Source organism: Morus notabilis, unplaced genomic scaffold, assembly GCF_000414095.1.
Source record: "Morus notabilis unplaced genomic scaffold, ASM41409v2 Scaffold2736, whole genome shotgun sequence".
Classification (NCBI taxonomy): Eukaryota; Viridiplantae; Streptophyta; class Magnoliopsida; order Rosales; family Moraceae; genus Morus; species Morus notabilis.
The window spans coordinates 2,799-22,875 of record NW_010367127.1 but is presented as its reverse complement, the minus strand read 5'-3'; the positions used below and the strand labels follow the sequence as shown (position 1 = coordinate 22,875).

General features: G+C 32.6%; 1 protein-coding gene across 2 annotated transcripts; it reads left to right on the top strand.

Moving 5' to 3' along the window:
- Positions 1–12,206: 12,206 nt before the first annotated feature.
- Positions 12,207–19,589, top strand: LOC21385006 (protein GRAVITROPIC IN THE LIGHT 1). 2 transcript variants are annotated; one of them, XM_024174675.1, is made up of 3 exons: positions 12,207–12,475; positions 12,805–12,933; positions 17,871–19,589. In XM_024174675.1, the coding sequence occupies exon 3, from the start codon at positions 17,871–17,873 to the stop codon at positions 19,350–19,352; it is 1,482 nt and encodes a 493-aa protein (XP_024030443.1). In that variant the 5' UTR covers positions 12,207–12,475; positions 12,805–12,933; the 3' UTR covers positions 19,353–19,589. The 2 variants fall into 2 exon arrangements, with proteins under 2 accessions (XP_024030443.1, XP_010110261.1); XM_010111959.2 differs by lacking the exons at positions 12,207–12,475; positions 12,805–12,933 and adding an exon at positions 17,247–17,733.
- Positions 19,590–20,077: the final 488 nt, after the last annotated feature.

Sequence of the window (20,077 nt, the reverse complement as noted above, 5' to 3'; positions counted from 1 at the left end):
ACATTAGATGCAGACGTAGAATCAAAAAATGAAGGAAGCAAGAAGCTTCTCAAGCAAACTAAACAAAAAACCATCGCAGAGAAAACGAAGCAAATGAGCCTCGGTAGAACCATCACAGAGAAAACGAAGAAAATGAGCATCGGTAGAAGAGAAATTAAGCAGGAAACAAATGAAAGAAGCAAGAAGCTTCGAGGAGAGTAAACAAAACCCCATCGCACAGGAAACGTAACAACAGAGCCTTGGTAAAAGAGAAATTAGACAGAAAACAAATGAAAGAAGCAAGAAGCTTCTCGATGACACTAAACACAACCCACCACAGTAAATGACAAAAATGCCCAGCAAAAAAACACGGGAAGGAAAAAATTTGAGGACAAAACAGTAAAAATAAAATGTGGTCCCACCACTCTGCAGTATTAAAAAAATGTGAACAAAAAATAACATGGGTAAAATCAGAAAATCACTGTTTTAAAAGGACACGGGTGGTAGAAAAAAGAATTTAACAGAAAATAATAGAGATAAAATCGGAAAATTACTGTACTTAGTACAGTAACTTTCCAACCTCCTTTAGTAGTATGTATAATGTGGAGGAGTTTTTGGCCAAAAAAGAACCAAAAAAAAAAAACATATTGGGAAAGAAAACAATAGATTAATATAGCACACAGAGCTAAACAATGAACCACCGCACTACCCCTTTTTTGGCCATTCACTAAAAAAAATAGCTATTTTTTAGCTATTTTTTTAGTGCAAATAAATAACACTCACTTTAATCTCATTCAAAAGAACAACCACATCGGTTAACACAAGGGCTTCTGAGTAGAGAACCTGCAGCTATCTACACCAATCCAACAATCTAAGTCAAGAACACGGGCTCTTCAGTTCGCAGATTTAAATTTTTAATTTGATACATGTGATTTTATGTGTGATTTTTTTGTTGTAACAAAAAAGTTAGATGCGACTTTTTGTGAGTTATAATAAAACTAAAATTAAAAATTCGAATTAGTAAAATAAACGACGCTAACATATATTTTATTTGATATAGCAAACACAAAGCATTCCCCAGCACCATAGCGTCAGCCACCAACAGGGCAAACAAACCACATATGATTCATGCTTGATTTTCTATAGCTTTTATGTATTATTCAAAAAACAATCTCATATCCACCACCAGCATACTTGGGGCTTACTTTGCCAGCATGAATACATATTCTGAATTTTTCACATATTCTATGAAACTATCCAAAAATGTTCGAGATCACGCCTAGTTATCTTATGATGTTTTCCTCTGAATCAGAGAGGAATTTCTCAACGAAGGACTCAAACGATGACGATCCAAGTCGTCTGATCATTCGCAAGGCAATTTTATTCTTTAATATTAGGAAAAGTTTGTACTTTCCTAAAAAAAAAAAAAAAAAGATTATCTCTATTATAGATCACACATATTTATAAATTGTTTTTGCTATTGTCTTTTTTTTTTTCCTTTTGAACCAATTGACCAGGAGTAAGTTTTCTTTTTTCTTTTCCTTTTTTTGGGTGGGTGGGGTCTACATTTATGTTGCCCACAAAAACTTGAAAAAGGGGGGAAAATGAGTACAAAGTACAAACATGAGGGGTTAAGAATACAGTGATTTTTCTCAGCCAAAAAAAAAAAAAGAAAGAAAGCCTCTAGGATGTTAGCCAAATCTTTAATACTAGGGTGGTTATACGAGTTGTTAACTTGAACGTGAAACGAAATTGACAGATTAGTGAAGGCAATTCCCTTTCCAAATATGAAAAGTTCATAATTATAACTTACATATATTTATATATTGCTACCATCTTTTTTTTTTTTTCCTTTTCAACCAATTAGCCAATATTATTGATTCATTAAACAAAAGAAAAAATATTAAAATTGGCATTCAAATCACGTGGCTAATATTTGGTGTCTCAATTAGTGTCTAACTAATCTTATTATGACACGTCATTTAATAGAATTAGATATCAAAGTAAGAGAAAATTAGTTAAAAGATATTTTAAATTTTTAAATGACATGACACAATTTGATTGATTAAGTACTATTTTAAATATCGAAATTAGACAGTTAACTTATTAAATGGGAGTAGCCAAGTTCTTTAAACGTTGAGAATTCAGTGCCTTGAGATTCTTTTTTTTCAGAAAAAAAAAAAAAAAAAAAAGGCCTTTAGGATGTTAGCCAAATCTTTGACTGGGAGCAGTTATACGAGTTTTTATCGTGAATGTAAAACGAAATTGACAGGTGGGTGTAGCGTTGCAGCATAGTCTAGCACAAATCTACGGGGTTGTTTTTTTTGGAGTATAACTTAGGTATAGTTTTTTAGTTGAATTTGAGTTATAACTTGAGTTGAAGTTAGAACTTGAATAAAGTTGAATAAAATTAAATAAAGTTGAAACTTAAAAGAACGTGAACTTGAATAAAATTAAAACTTGAGTTATCTTTTTTTGAGTTTTTTGGACAAAAGAACATATCTTCATCTCTAATGTTGAGTTTACAATTCGAATCCCCCATTTCCAGAGTTGAAAAAGAAAGGCATGACTCGAATGTGTGAAGTAGAAAAAGGTTTAAATCAAATCCAACGTATATAACTTTTTTTTCCTTTTTATTTTCTCTACTAACTTAAGGCACGTTTGATTCATGTGTTTAAATTACTGATTTTTAATTTTCTTCAAGCAAAACAGACTGCATTAATAGAATGCCGCTATAAAAGCTTTTTGAATATTTTTAAGGAGTTTTGATGGCATTGGGTGCATTAGTGCTCGTAACATAGCACCCTTTTGAAATTTTGTTTTTGTAACTATTTACAAGGAAGAGAAAAAGAGTGATTCTAAAATCAATTATCCACAAGAAAATGGCCACTTGCGTAAGGCACGCCAAAAATGAGAAATACATTTTCTTACTAGCATAAAGCAAACTTCAGGATTGTGTACTAGTTTTTGAGAATTTTTGTATACACTAGTTTTTGAGCATTTTTCTATCTCATGATCCTACCATATTATCCTAGAGAGTGCATAAACAAATCCAAATTGTTTTACATCGTGACCCTAATTATCTTATCTTATCTTCATTTGTGAGTGAAATTCATGAGAGTGACTTATTTTTACACTAGCCATCAACCTACCTCAACCCGCTCTTTTATCTGGGCTTGAGACCGGCTATATAAACGCATAGGCGGAGTTCTTATCTTATCTTAATCTTAAAATACATAAAAAAATCAGTCTTTTTCTATCCACTCTCATCTACTTAACAAGCGTCAACCTTTTTTTTTTTTTTTTTTTTTTTACTTTTTCTAATTCTTTTTTTTGCCCTTTTTTTAGTTTTTACTTTCGGTTCTGTTTTGCGAAAAACTACTCTACAGTTGAGTCACTACAACATATTTTTTTGAAATACTTTTCTTTTTTCGTTTTGTTGTTATTAACATAAATTCTTTTAAATGTGTCATCACCCATTTCTTTTCCTTTTACTAAAAGTACTGTGTAATTCTTATTTGATGTGGTTTTTTACCTCACTTGCTCATGTTAACATAATTTTTCAAATGTCTACTTAATTTTTCTGTCTAATCTCAAAAGATAACATGTGCGGAGCACGTTCTCAAACTAATTTACCTTAAAGAGCTGGACGTAACATTATCTATATTTTCTTCAATCGTGTCATTTCTTACACATTATTTTAAGAAAAAAAAAAACCCAAAAACATATTTTGGCCATAAATATATAGTATTGTCCGAAGATATTCCACCCTTTCCATGACCGAAAAGTTTATGCATTAAATCTCAAGGTAGACCCACATGCATAATTGTAAGATTTTGCGGTCCAGTTGAAATTTAGTGGTAGGTTAAGTTTCTTAATCACCAAATTGATTTCAGCATGTCACCCTTGTTAGACAAAATATATAAAGTAAAGATAAACAGAGTAACTAGAAAATTATATTAATACGAGAATCATAGAAACTAAAATTACAACCAGAACTAAAATTATATATTATAGCAATAATTTAAAATAATGAATTACTAAAAATAAAGAAAATTTTAAACTGAATATATCGAGGCATGTGTAACACGCAATTTTTTTAAAGCAGATTCACCCCCTCACTATTGGTGCACGGGGATTGAATAGACGTCTTCTTCTCAGAATACAACGGCTTCACTAGTAGTAACGCCGCACAACGATGCTACCCATGCGAACTGTAAACCTACCCAAACTCTATCACACTGAATACCTAAAGACTATAGAGTAGGTGGAAGAATTTATGAGAGGAGAGAAAAACTCTTGAAATATTAGTGTGTCTGAATTGAGGAGTAGGGAGTCCCTTATATAGGTGATGTTGGACAAAGTGCATTTCTACTTTTTTTCAATTTCTTAGAAGTTTTTTCAACTTTATAGGAGCACTTTGAGAGTCAATTTCTCATTCATTCGTTCACCATTTTGAGCATATAAATATATCATTTTGATCTCTTCACAACGGAGAACACAATTCTAAATTGAGCCATCACTAACACGAAGTGGACTCTGCTCAAAATCGAGTCTCAAAATGGTATCCTGAAAAAGAGTTTTCAAGCCATTTTTCTAACAACCCCTCTTCACGCCTTTTCAAATTATACAATTTTGCATGCGTTTGTCATTTCTCCTATAATTATCTCTAAATTCTAATTAAGGATTGATTTGCCATTGATGTGTAAGGATTTCAAATTCTGATTCTGTCGACAGAAGCTAAATTTGAAAATTTTCATCTGGAAACTTAAAAAATGGTTAGATTTTTTACCAATATTCACTTTTAGAATTCAATATTAAACAAACAGATTTTAAAGCTGCTTTGAACAAAACAGAACTATGAACTAATCAGATCAAAAATAGATTTATGGAATGCTAATTGTTGCTGTTCTTTATAATCATTTCAGGTGATACTATTACAATTCTAAATTGGACTTAAGTTATAACTATGATATGTTGCATTTTTCATCTGTTAAATGTCCTGATACAGTTCCACAAATAGCTTAGGGAAGTAGTTATCAGGTAGCTTCGTTTTCTTTGCCAAATGATAAAATACATTTATTTCCGTAAAAAAAATAAAATTGATTCATTATAGAAAACATTAGTTACCATGGATCAATATGGACTGTCCGTGTCTAAGGTGAAACGCATTAACGTTTATATTTTAAAGAAAAAAAGAAAGTTAATCAAAAAAAAAAAAAAAAAGAAACTACCATTATAAAGAATCAAAGATGGCGTTTTTGGTAATATTATATTAATCATAAAGATAGTTCCCTATCTTTTTGATTTCTGAAGAATGGGAATAGAATAATGCATAAGAAGCTCTCTTCATGCTCATGCATAAGGAGTTAGTAGTTGACTTTACACATTCATTTTCGAGTGAGACATATCAATGGCAAAAATATTCGTAGGGACTTTTTTTTTTGCCCCGGAATAGTTTATATGAGCCAAAGGTCCGTTTAGTTTGCTAATTTGAATTTTTAATTCGAGTTAAGATGTGACTTAAATATGACTGTTTTTTAGAGCTTTTTACTGTAACAAAACTCGAATTCTAAACTCGAATCGGTAACGGGAACTACACTAGAGGCCTTAATTATGTCAAATTGACTATATTTTCTTGAGAAGCTACACAATTTGAGTCGTCAACTTGTTCAAGTTGTGCCCATTTTCCTTAACTATTATCATTTTCTACATAAAAAGATGCCCCAGACCTGCCATGAACCGAATGTATTGGTTATACATTTGAGGGACGAATTATCTTTAATTACTCATGTAAGCTAGGCGACGGGAAAAAAAAGACATCATAAGTAAGATCCTCATAGACATTTGTAATTAGGATCTTTTTCGGACGGGTTTTCCTTACCGATAAAGTCGGTTTTTGACTTTGGTTAAAATTAAATCAAATTAAAAAAATATGTAAAATATACATTTTCTAATAACGACAGAAAAAAATATATATTTAATAATTTATTTTTTAGTGCTTACGAGAGAAGTCTTCATCTAATTATCCTCATAAACTAATTGATTTGGTGAAAGCTGCATAGGCATGTGCATGCAGAAAAAGAAAACATGAACGAACAAACAAAAAAAGCTTCAAAGTATTGAGAGACTTGTAATATACTCTAATGTTATGTTTGGTAGGATTGATAGAAAAGAGAAAGGAAAGAGAAGTAAAATACTTAAGTGAATGAAGTAAAATAGTTTTCTCGCATGTTGTTTAGTAGAAGAGAAAGAAAAGTGAAAAGAAAATATTAAATTTAAGACATTTTATAATAATACCTCGATACAAATAAAAAATAATGAATGGTGAAGGTTAAAATTGTTATTTTATATCTCATTTTTTTTCAAATTTTTTCTCTCATCTTTTATTCCCAAAGTTGAAAAGATTAAAAATTAATAGGCTTTATGAATTTTTATTTTACTTCCTCATTTTCTCTCTATTAAACAACCTTAAATTCCATTTTTCTTTACAAATTCCTTCATCTATTTTCTTTCCTCTCTCTTTTCTACCCTACCAAACACAATGTAAGAGTTGTCCACTAATTCCAAATCAGTTATCTAAACTTGACTTATTAGGAGGGAGAATTCAGAATTCATCAGTCAAATGTGTTATATAAACGCTATCAACAATATTGTAGCTAGTATCTTTTAGCACCTTGAATTATGCAGGTACTAAAAAAATGCCCCTTTTGTAACTTTTTACAGTTTAGATTTTTAACTTTATGCCAAAGTCTTTAGTTGTAGTAATGACGACTTGGTTGATGATTACCGGCAAGGAACATACAATTGATTGTTGTAAAATGTAGAGCAGTTTTTCTAGATAAAACAAATAAATTAATGGTTTTGGATAATAATTAAAAGAAAGCTTGTTACACCAAGTCAAAACTAATGCGAAATATTCAAAATTAATACAAATGAAGTAGTTTTGTTTTATTGAGGCGAAGAAGTTTCGGCTAGCTCCTACTGCGTTTACAAACATGCTTCGTATTATGAAGCTCAATTTTCTTGGTTGTCTTTTTGGATAAAGTTTGTCTAAAGACTGTATTTATATGGGGAGATTCTTTTGTATATAGATGCATTAATAGATCAACTGTTAAATCTGCGTACTTTTTAATTTTATGTAATTTTATGTAGATTCAACGATTAGAAAACATAGTCTACCGGTATGTTAACATACTAGACAAGATCTCTAATGACTATGGTTTTAAATTTTCTCTGTCATATTTTTTTTTTCTTTTTGTGAATAAAAAGTGTTAAGAGTTGGAGTGACCAACTTTAAATTACCTAGGACGTGACAATAGTAGCCCTCACATACTAAGAAATATTTATATTAAGTCATAACTATTTGTATTTAGAGACAAAAAAAAAATACGTCGCCTTAAATTCTATCACCTTAAATTCACCGATTAAGTCATAATTATTTGTATAGTAAATTCCATCACCTTAGAGACAAAAAAATACGTCGCCTTAAATTTCATCACCTTAGAGACAAAAAAAAAATACGTCGCCTTAAATTCCATCACCTTAAATTCGCCTTAAAGTCATAACTATTTGTATAGTATAAAGTTTTTTGAAACAGTCACATCTAATTTTTTTACTACAGTAAAAAGTTCTCAAATAAATTCACATCTCAACTCAAATTAAAAATTCAAATCAACGAACTAAACGAGCCTTTTTTTAAAATTCAAATATGAAACCTCTCATTATCAAACTAATTGGGAGTAAGCTTACAACTAGGTTACCAGCCTACCCCGCTTTGGCGGTTTTGGTCACATTTTATAAGCTTTTTAAATCCAATTGTGTTCCAACTGTTATTGGATCATAGCCCACTCAACATCGACTAATTAGGATCAACTCTCTGAATAAGGAAACATCCTGACTCATAATTTATAATTTTTTATAATATTTTTTCTCATAAAAAATATACATAAAATAAAAATAATTTTAAACCATAACTTTAAATACATAAATCATACGTCTTTTATTTAAAATTGATGACAAAATAATAAATAAACAAAGACACCACAAAAACTCGGAAACAAGAAAATTATAAATAAATAAAAAATTTCCTAGATCAGACATCTTCTCTTTCACTGATTGGCTAATCTGTCAATATCTAATGAGTTTTTTCAAATGATTACGTACGTTGCTCTTTTGGGGTTTAGGGCCCCACAGAAGAAATTAGTGGGTAAAAAAACAAGAGAAACGGTTGGTCAAGATGTCTTTCTGGCTTTTGCTTGAATTTATTGGTCCCAATGTGACTGATATGAACCTTTCTTTTGTTTTATTTAGTTAGAGTTTTTTTTGGATGTTCTTTTAAAATATATATATATACTGATATTTTTTTTTAATTGTTAAATTTAATTAAAATCACATTAAATTAAAAAAATATATAAAACAGATAAATTTTAATATACATGTGACAGTTAAAAAATAAAAAATACCGGCGTTCTTTAAAAACATAACTCTCCAGAAAGTTTTTTCTTTATTTCTTTAAGAAACGAAATTTCAAGTTTGCTAATTCCTGTTCAAGTTTGCTAAATTCTGTATGTCTTTGCTTTACCAAATCTGACCATGAAGAATAAAATAAGCACTACAAACTCTTAATCAATGTGTCCTAAATGCATGCTCCAACCGACCATTTTAATATAGATTGACATTCCATAATTATGACTTGTCACCTAAAGTTGAATTGCAGTTGGCCAAATTAAAAAAACCAAATACTTGGAACTATAAGATAAAGATTTTGTTTCAGCTTTAATATGATTCGGTAATATTGATCATGCAGTCAGAAAATTTGGACTAAAAAGAAGAATATGAACATTTGATTTGCATATTGAACATGCAGTGTTTTTTTTTTTTTGTTAGAATATTGAAAATCGGTTTTATTTTTTTATTTTTCTTTCTTGGTGACCAGTGCTAAAAAAAAATACTATGGGACAAACAAATGTGAAAAAAAGTGAGATTAAGGGGATGTTTGGTTGGAGGATTCAAACCATGATTTGAATTATGGTTCATGATTCGCTACAATAATTTTTCTCACAAAAAATACACATAAATTGAAAATGTTTCTAATCACATGATTTTAATATATGAACCAATCGTCTCCTAAGTTTTAAGGGCACAACTTCTACTGCACATTTATCTCCAAGACATGTAGAAAATGGAGATGACTAATATTAATTAAAGTTCATGAAAAAAATGTTTGACAATACAATCATGGGATTGGGAAAGTATTTGCCTTGTCAAGCATATTTCTTCCAATATGCAATGTTGCGCTTGCGCCCATTAGGAATTTTTGTGAGAGAAGGCTAATCACTACAGTAAAAATTTAATTAAATGTAATTTGATGCAATAGATATGTAGGTTTTATTTAAGAAAAATCAACATTTCATGTTTTTTGTGGGGGTTGTAATGTAATTTGAGATATTAGAGATAAGAATAAAAAGTTGAGCCCCCACCGAAGAAATCAAGAAAAGGAAGCTCTAGAGGAAGAGTATTGTAAAATGAGAGAAGCAATGTGATCAATCTTTTTTGCACATATACAACACGAATTGTGGTAATGCAACATGTCAATCTTATGAATCATCCTTGTCATCTTTTTACAGCAATAAAACTCAACAGGGCTTGACACATATACAACTTTAATTAGTGGATCTGATCGATGAAGGAAAATATTTTACATAATTTTTTTTTTGGTTGGTTATTTCCAATTTCCTTGTATACACTTTTACATTTATATAAAATGTGGATTATAACTTAAAAAAAAAAAAAAAAAAAAAAAAAAAAAAAAAAAAAAAAAAAACTATACAGTAATACTTATTGGATTCCAATATTGTAGTGGATAATCTGAAGGATGATTTTTGCCGGGTTCACCAATCCTTGATTTGATGATACTAGCATTTGCGCTCCAAATGTTTCGTTTCATGTGGGTTTTATTGATTGGGGAATGCTTCAACACACTTGCTTATGGTGTCTAATTAAAAGAGCTCTTCCACCCCATCTCCACCCAATGGTCCCAACTAGTATTGGAATTTTGGGCCGGGGGGCCGGCTTGAGGCCCGAATTTTTGGGGCTCGACGGGCAGGCCCAAATGCTGGCCCGTCCAACTAAAATTTTCGGGATCAGGAAGCCTGAAAATAGACACCTCGTCGGAGCCCGCCGCCATGTTATGTTGTCCTTCAGAATTTTTTAAAATTTTTTCGGTCAGGCCCGATCTGACCGAAGCCCAAGCTCAACCAACGAATAATTTTTTGACTATTGGAGCCCGACCCAAGCACGAAATGCATGACCTGGCCCGAAGTCCGAAATGCCTGACCGGGCTCAAGCAGCCAAAGCCAGGCCCGTCCACGGGACTTCTCGGGCTCGGGCGGGCGGCCTAAAAATTTTGGACGGGTCGAGTCGGGCATCAGACAAAAAAATTATATTTTTCGGCAGTCTCGGTCGATCCGTCCAAAGTTTCCCAACCTTATAGGGAGGTGCATATTGAGAAATTGCACTATTTTCCTTTACAGTTTACTACTTATCTTTTTGGAACATTTTGTGTTAAGGTGTGGAAAAGAAAACGAGATACAATTTTCAAACAACAAGTGTGTTATATTTCTTTTTTTTTTTTTTTTTTAAATCAATAACTGCGTTATTTTCATTTTTTCGAAAGACGTTATTTTTATTTTTTTTATAATTTATTATCCTGCAGATGAATCATAAATTTTACAATTATATGACCCGTATGTGGGATTGGGACTTGTAAGTCCCGCTTACATTGACTAAACTCTTAGCTTTCTTTGCGGTTCTCAAGGCGGCGGGTTGGTAAGTCTATATTATGTAGTCCCTTGATTTTATTGTGAAGTTTTCTATCGTCCAATTTAAATTGGTAATAAATTGTACTAAAAAAATCCAAATGATCATATTCCATTGATAATGTATGCCTATTTCTTGATATTTCATGATCGGCGACTATGTACTGTGACGTTTAGTAAGTCAATTCGTACCCTGATTCGAATCATGGTTCATAGTTTGCTATAGTGTTTTTTCTCACAAAAAATACACGTAAATCGAAAATAGTTCTAATCTCATAATTCTAATCCATGAACCAAACGTCTTATTGATACCTATCATTTCATTTTTTTTGGTTGGATCAACAATTTCAAATTTAAAATGTCAAATAAACAAATAGGATCCGTTTGGTTCATAAATTTAAACATAAAATTTTAAACACAAATTTAAATTTTATGAGAAAAAATATTATAACAAAAATATTTAAACAATAATTTAAACCTTAAAACAAACGCATGGTTAAAATCATATATTTAAATAATTTTTTGTAGTATTGATAAATGATTATTCCTTTTTTAAAATTCAAATTAGTTAAATATAATTTACCATCGTGTTACATATAATTTGTTTAAATTTTGTTATATTACACTAAAAAATTACAAATTTATATGAAAAACGTTACAATATGCGGTCACCGCACTTATATAATTTTGTTTATATGATATTTATATGAAATTAAGCTTTTTATTGTTGTAAGAAAATAAATATACAATAAATATTTAAATACTATTTATTTTATCAATTTAAATTTTATTATAATAAAAAATTTTAAAAAATTATCACATTTAATATTTTTATTATAATAAAAAATTTTAATATAAATTCACGTCATAACTCAAATTAAAAATTTAAATGAACGTTCTTACTGATCACTCCTAGATATCATATTTATCCTAGATATCATATTTATTGCAGAAGATCTTTAGCGGAAAAAAAAAAAAAAAGACAACGAAATTTCGGTTTAATTCCAACCAATTGATGATTGACATGTGACAGCGGACCTCATGCACGTAACTTGTACCCATTTTTGGGTCTGAGGGAATACACACGTCGCATTTCTCAACGACAAATCCAGACCGTCCATTTTCCCCAAATTCCCCCTGCGACGTACGTAAGATCTGCGCTCCTTAAATAGACACATCAGATACTCACATGAAATCCCCAAAATAATCCTAAAAATCTTTAAAAACTCGACCCTGACAACCCAAAAGGGAAGGAAATTTTTCTAAACTTTTGGGGGTACAATTGGAATGGTGAAAACTCTGAGAAGAGGGTTTTTAGTTCCCAAGGCCCTCACTGTCGGACCCTTCCTTCGAGAAATAAAAGACGTGTGCTTTTTCGTCTTTTTATCCGAAACCATTTATCTCTCTCCTCCAGCTCTGTTTTTCCTTGTGTCCTCTGGAGCTCTGAAAAATTCTCTGTTTTCTCTCTCTCTTTTCTCTCCCCCCTAAATGAAAACTTTCTCTCTCTAGAACTTTCTCTCGTTATAGAGCTCTTCTGGGTCTGGCTTTTTCCTCCTCCGAAAACCCATTCCGGTGTTTGGCTTTTGAGGATTGAAAAACCAGGGGAAAGAAATCATCGAGGTCAAACAGAGATTTTCTCTTCAAACAAACACGAAGTTTCTCCAAGGCAAAGAAGGGTCGGTTACCAAACTTCTTAAGAAGCTTCGTTTCTTTCTTTATTATTCATTACTTCTTATTTATTTCGTTTCCGTTTGGGACATACTTTGTAATTTTTCTTGTATTTGTTAATGGAAATAATATATAAAATATATATGTACGTGTGTATATAAGAGTTTTTCAATGGTGCTTGAAATGCTTAATCAAAAAAGCTTGATTTTGTTCTCTTTCTGCTTTTCTCTTCAACGTGATGATTTCGTCTGGGTGCTGAACCAAAACCATTATAGTTTTTTTTTTCGGTGCTTTTGAGAAGTAAATTTCGTTTTTTTTCCTGGCTTTTTTGTTGCAGAGAGTCAACGACATCATCTTCCCTCCGGTTGTGTTGTCATCTGTCGTCGTTCTGGTTTCTTGAGATTTACGTTACGACATGAAGAGAACTTGACGATTTTGTCTCCGATTTCTCGCGATATTTTGAAAGGTACGGCGAGTTTTATTTTTTATTTTTCTGGCGTTTGTTTTGGTGAGAGTCAGCGATATCGTAAAGATGTTAATGTGATAATTAGAGTAATCAGTAATGCACGGGTTTTTCTTTGCTGTTTGCATGACCACTGTATGGTACAGTGTGGATCCTAATTACCGCGTTATCTGGTGTTGAATTGCGTGTAAATTTCACTATTGTGATTTCATGGATTTGACCTTGGGGGCTTCTCCGGTCTGTGGGGCCCACAAAAGTATCTAGGCTTTATGCGGCGGGTCCCACTTTTCGCGGTAGAATTGACGGTTGCAATTGTTTCAGGAAGGTGTTTTTTTATTTTTTTCCCTCTTTTGCTGGAAATTAAAATGTGGTTTTTATGCAGGAAAAAAAGATGTTTTGAATGAATTTATCAAGAAAGAAAAAAAGCTATGAAATAAATGTAGCGGTTTTAGTTGTGCGCCTGGCCGTCCGATTTGTAGTTAAGGGGGAGCTAGTTGGCCATACAGCCGTTACTCACGTGGGTCCCACAATAATGACTTTTTCATACATTCCATTAGATAGATATGTCAACATTTATAACCTCTTTTCCTAAAGTAATAAATAATAAAAACTTTAGTTTTAGAATTCTTCCAGAAAAAAAAAAAAGAAAAAGAAAAAGAAAAGAAAAGGAAAGGAATGGAAAGAGAAGATTAGTGTTAGGTTCGTTTGGTAGATGGATCTAGAATCATGATTCTGAACTTTAGTTCAGAATTTGTGTTTGTTTGCAGTGATTCTTAATCATGATTTTGAATTATGATTCAGAATCAGTGTTTAGTTTGGATGATTTTAAATTATAATTCGGAAGCTGATGTGATGTTTTAAACTAGAATCACTCATGATTCTAAAACCACCACCCTCTTGATTCAAGGTGATTTAAACTCCTGATTGTGAATCATGATTTCAGAATCATGATTTGAACCCAATTCATGAATCATGGTTTTAATTCCAGAATCATAATTAGAATTATCCTGATTTAAATCCTCGTTCCAAACGAACCCTTAGTATTTCCTAAAAAGATAGTTTTAGTATTTAATGAGTAATTAATTTTAATAGGGGACAATTTTTAAGAGTAACTTTAGGATTCCGGTAACATTAACGAACCAAATGTAACGTTTACAATTAGTTTTTGTCATTTTATTACAAAAAAATTAATATTTTCCATTTAGGTAGCAACCCTTTGAACTTAGTTTAGTAATGACCGCAATATTTATAAAGTTTTTTTTGTCATTGTAGATATAGCATTCAATTGGGGATTATGTGTCTCATTTTAGTTGTTAGTATTTAGAATCAATGTGTGACATTAGTACTGTTATACGTGAAATTTAAGTACTGGTGCCTTATGGCTTTACCATTAATTAAGTGCGACAAAAGTTTCACAAATCTAGTGCCTTAAGTTTTGTGCGTAACTTTAAAACCTAGTTTTGTATCACTATCAATCTAAACTTTTGTCGTTTTATGGTCTTTTACATTTTACATGACATCATAAATGATAACGAGGGGGAAAAGGTGGATAAATTTGTTAGTTTTAGTGGAAGTGTAGAAAAACGCCATTGGAATTTTTTTATTGGTGCATTTAAGATGGATAAGGCTACTTTGCTTTATGGGTGGGAATTGTGTCGTACCGTTAAATTAGATTTGCAATGGTCTAATCTGCATTAGTAGCAATTTTGTGTCGCACGTTGTAAATTTTTAATGAAATCATGCACAGATCTGACCGTTGAAAAGTTAATTTAACGACTAAAAATGTCAGTATTTTAACTTTTTCACCATAAAGGTCCCGTTTATTTCACCGATTCGAGTTTTGCTACAGTAAAAAATTCTCAGAAATAGTCACATTTAATTTTTTTGCTACAGTAAAAAGCTCTCACATAAAGTCACATATCAATTCAAATTAAAAACTCGAATCAGCGAACTAAACGGGTCTAAAGATTCTTTTTTTCTTTTTTGATAGTTGGACTTGGATCCCAAAAATTCCTGCATTATGATTCTCTTCAGGATCAGTATAAAGCCATTTTATTCGTCACCCTTGGCGTTATGTAGCAGTTAGCGCCGTTAATATTGGCACTCCACAAGTTTCCGTCCCTTATACTCTTATTGGACAGAATTTAATAATTTTGACGTGTATAATCTATTGACCAATTGGTTCCTTTTGCTAAGTTTTCATTCATAGTACTCTTAGGGCTCGTTTAGTTCGCTGATTTGAATTTTTAATTTGAGTTGAGATGTAATTTTCTATAAGAGTTTTCTCGAATTCTAAACTCGAATCAGTGAAATGAACGGGGCTTTAGATCTTTTTTAGTCTAATAAATTCTATGACATAATTATGTGTACACATGTACTACTTATATAGCATTGTACGAAAAGGTTTACCTTAGCTCAGCAGCGAAATGTTTTCTCGTGACTTTGTGATTTTTTTGTGAGCTTGTGAATCATGAGAAAATGAAATGGGATAAGAATAGGGGAAAAAATATATATCGTACAATAAATATTCAATTGGGCCACATGACATTGTAGACCAAAGAAAAAAATAAAAAATCATGATTTGATTGTGCTGAGTAGACGATCCAAAATTCCCAAATCAGATTTTCCCCCTTGTCAATGCACCTTTGCCAGGCTCCTTTAGGACCTGCACAGATTGACCCAAGGAATCCAAAGGATGTTGTACTTTTTTTTTTTGTGTATTTTTTCTTTTTCGTTATTTCAAGAATGTATGTTTATTTAATCTTTCTCGTGTTAGAGTTAATTTAACAATTAGGGAATTTCTACGGTAAGAAATGTTCTTTTTAAGTACTGATAAGTATCGTTGTTTTAATTATTGAATTAACTTTTTAACAGTGTAATATGTAATTATAGCAATTTTATGTTATGCGCTACATGTCTAACCATTGAAATCACGATAAAATAGTAGTTTCTATCGATACTTATGAAAGATAGTTCCTACTGTAGGAGTTCTCTGAATTTTAATTAGGAATATAGTGAAGTTCGTCTTTGGGTTTTACTTGGTCATTAAAGTGTCTGTTAGTATTATTTAGAACTCTAGGTGCTTTTTCTTCCTAGATCTAAATCTTAACATGCACCTTTAAATACTCTAGTAATTTCATATTGAATATTTTAGTAATTTATTTCCATCTTTGTTTTCTTTCCTAGAGCTTTTGATGGTTGTTTCCTAGGTCCTTTTGTTTTTACTCTCTCTACGATGTCTCAGCAAAGTTTAGGGCGCGTTTGGAACTGTTTCAAAATAATTTTATTTTTTATATGAAAATAAAAATGAAAACGTATATAAATTATTTTTAAAGATGCGTTTGGTAATTTTTTATCAAGAGATTATTTTCAGTATAAAAAAAACTCATTAATGTCTCTGTCTCATTCTCTCTCTACTCGAGAGAGGAGAAAACGAAAACAAAAAATGAAAAACGACTAAAAGTTATTTTTCATTTCTCTATCATTTTACACTAAATTAAAAAATCGTTTTCATTTCTCTTTTTTGTCTTTATTGCGCCAAACGTCATTTTAAAAATATTTTCATTTTTTCTTTCTTGAAAAATGTGAAAAATAAAAACGGGATCAATTCTAAAGCCTATAATTCTCTCCCTTTCTTTAAAAATCTCTAGTCTACCTAGTATGACTAATGGGGAAAAGGGTAAACAAAAGAAGAGACAAGGAATTGGTCCAGTGCAAAAATTGGACCACTTGGTGATATTGTTATATTCCTCTAGTTGCAACGTCTAGGAAAACCAAAACAAGAAAATTCCATAGTTTGTTTTGCACTCAAGAAAGCTGTAATCACCTGATTAAACATTGTTGTTTTGTGAATAGTAGGCATAATCTGACCAAAAAAAAGCTGTTGAAGAGTGGGAATAAAATATTATTTCGTCCAATAATCATTAATATATATATATATATATATTAGGATAGACAGAGAACAATACATGTATAGATGTAATACGTATATAATATAATATTCAGAGTAGCAAAAGGAAAAGTATACAAATATTCATTATTTAAGTTGTTATCATATCGAGGTGATGGACATGCATATTGTAGAACCTTGGACGCGTCTTTTGAGCGTGTCCTTGAATCTTTCTAGGCAGCTTCTTCTTCTTACCCTTTTTTTTCCTCCCTTTATTATCATTGTGTTCCTTTTCTTTCTTTTTTGTATTTGGCACATCTATCCCTCAATTTTTCACGATTGGCAAATCACCCGCCAAACTTTTAATTTTAACAAGTTACAAAAATGCTTCAGAACTGGTGTTGATCGTTAAAATTTGAATGGGAACACCACTGAACACGTTACATGAGCATAATCATGGCACGTGTATGGAAGTGTTCCCTTCCAACATTTTTAACATCACTCATCGATGGTAGCAATTTGTAATATTTTATTAAATTTAGAGGATAATTTGTCATAATTAAAAGTCCAAAGGACAACATGTAGATTTTTAGTAATTAAGGGGGCAAAAGCAGAAACAACCGTTTTCTTTTTAATCTTTTCTCTTTGTTTATATTCATGCATATATCTTCTTTCCCGCGTTTAAACATACTTTTATTAAAGCTTTCGAAAGATGGAGAGAGAGAGAAAAAAAAAGGGGAAAAATATGGACAGAGAGAGAGAAACACGCTCATTATAAAAAGCCAGAAACAAGAAACAAAAAGAATTTCACCTCCTCCATTAATGGCCTCGATCTAAGAGTCTAAAGCATCATACTTCACTTTTTCCTTTCGCTTTTTCTTCAACACGCTCATTATAGTCTCCAATATTCCCATGTATACTTTCTTTATTCCCCTCTCTGTCTTTTCCTTTGATATTATTTATATTGTTTCAACAGCTCTTTTTTCTTGTTGTGTGAACTATAAGTTCATAACAAGTTTAGTGTTTTTCTTTTTCTTCCTTAATTTTTCAGATGGATTCAGTTAAGCCCTCAGCTGTTAGTACTCCACACAAGAGCAAATTGGCAAGAACTATTGCCAAAGTTCTTCACCTCAGAGCAGCAACTGGGATTGCCCCTGTTGATGGGATTCATCAGAAGCTGAAGAAGTCCCAAGAATTCGGGAATGTTCATCACAAAGTGAGCAACACCAAGTTCCAAGACAAGCTCAAGGACGAGTATGACGACCACCGGAACAACAAAAACATCGGTCTCGATGATGATGAAGAGCTCGAGGAGAGAATCGCCATGGAAGCTCTTCTTGCCAAGCTGTTTGCGAGCATTTCCACGGTTAAATCCGCCTATGCGCAGCTGCAGTTTTCGCAGTCTCCTTATGACTCGGACGGGATTCAGTCCGCGGATAGAACGGTCATCTCAGAGCTGAAGAGGTTGTCGGAGGTGAAAAGGTGTTACTTGAAGAAACAGTTTGATCCTTCGCCTGAGAAGGCGCTGATTGCGGCGGAAATTCAAGAGCAGAAGAGCTTGTTGAAGACTTATGAGATCACGGGGAAGAAATTGGAGTCTCAAGTGAGATTGAAAGAGTCTGAAGTTTTGTTTCTTAGAGAGAAATTGGATGAAGCAAATAAACAGAATAAGCTGTTTGGGAAGACGTTGAATCAAAGTGGGCAATTGCTATCTGTTCTTGACAATCTCCATCTATCTGGACTAAGTCCTGGACATTTCATCACGGTTCTTCGTCACGCCATTCGATCGATTCGAAGCTTCGTGAGGCTGGTGGTGGAGGAGATGAAATCCGCCGATTGGGATTTGGACGCTGCGGCATACGCCATTCAACCGGACGTGGTTTACTGGAGAGAAGAGCACAAGTGTTTCGCATTCGAATCGTTTGTTTCCCGGGAAATGTTCGACTGTTTCTGTTACCCTAATTTCCATCTTCAGAAAGAGCCTTCTTCTTCGGTAGACAAGAGGAAACAGAGAGAGAAGTTCTTCGCCAGATTCATGGAACTGAAGTCTGTGAAGACAAAGGACTATCTTCTCGCGAAGCCCAGATCAGCATTTGCGAATTTCTGTCGGGTCAAGTACTTGAAACTGGTGCATCCCAAGATGGAACATTCATTCTTCGGCAATCTAAACCAAAGAAACCTTGTCCACGCCGGTGAAATCTCAACCGTTTGTTCCTCGAGCTTCTTCGTTTCATTTGCAGAAATGGCGAAGAGGGTGTGGCTCCTGCATTGCATGGCCTTCTCTTTCGATCCCGAAGCCTTGATCTTTCAAATTCCGAAGGGGTGTCGATTTTCGGAAGTCTACATGGAAAGCATAGCAGAGGAAGCTTTCCCTTCACTAGACAACAGCAGCAGTAACAACAACTACGGTGTAGTGGAATCTGATTCACAAGTAGCTTTCACTGTCATTCCTGGTTTCAGGATAGGAAAAACTGTTATCCAGAGCAAGGTTTACTTGTCTCAAATCCAACACAGAACAGAACACAGCCGTTGATCGATCATCGGACGGAGGATGAGCGACCGTCCCAAGGAGCTTTCGGGCCCCACAAGTGAACTGGACGCAATTGGTGTTGGATCTGATTGAGCTTGGAAGTAGTGGAAGAAACGACACTGGAAGTTTTGTTTAGTGTTTTGTGGGGACTCACAAAGCTGGTCATTTTATCCGGGCAATCTTCGTCCTTTAGCTTTTTGGGGTCATTCTGGAAAAAAAAAAAAAAAAAAAAAAAAAAAAGCAAGCAAAGCTCGTGGGACTGTTTTTTTGTTGGGGAGCTGTTTGAATCTTTTTGTTATTGATTGTTTAATTTTCTCCAAAGACATCCTCCAATTTTGTTAATATTAGGTTAGGTGACAAAGGGGGTCTTAGCTGTTTAGCATATTCGGCAATTACCAGGCAATGGCAATATTATATAATAACTCTTTAATATGTACATAATAAAATATGTAGGTGGGATTTCTATTACCCATTTGCTTTGGAATTCTCTTTTCCATTTTAATTTTTCTTCTTTGGTTGCGCTCTCTCAAAACTGTTATTATACTAGAGATAGGGAGTGTGTTATCAGGTTTTTACTTGATTATGCACTATTTATTAGGGCGAATTAGGAAAATGTCCAACATTTGGGATTATTATCTTTATTATTTATTTATTTATTAATTTGGAATGAGGGAGATTTAAACTCTATATGCTCGTAATCATAAGAGAGCTTTTGGTACATGGGGAAA

What these genes read in the sequence shown, in the direction of transcription:
- LOC21385006 (XM_024174675.1), top strand. Translation starts at nt 17,871, where the DNA reads ATGGATTCAGTTAAGCCCTCAGCTGTTAGTACTCCACACAAGAGCAAA.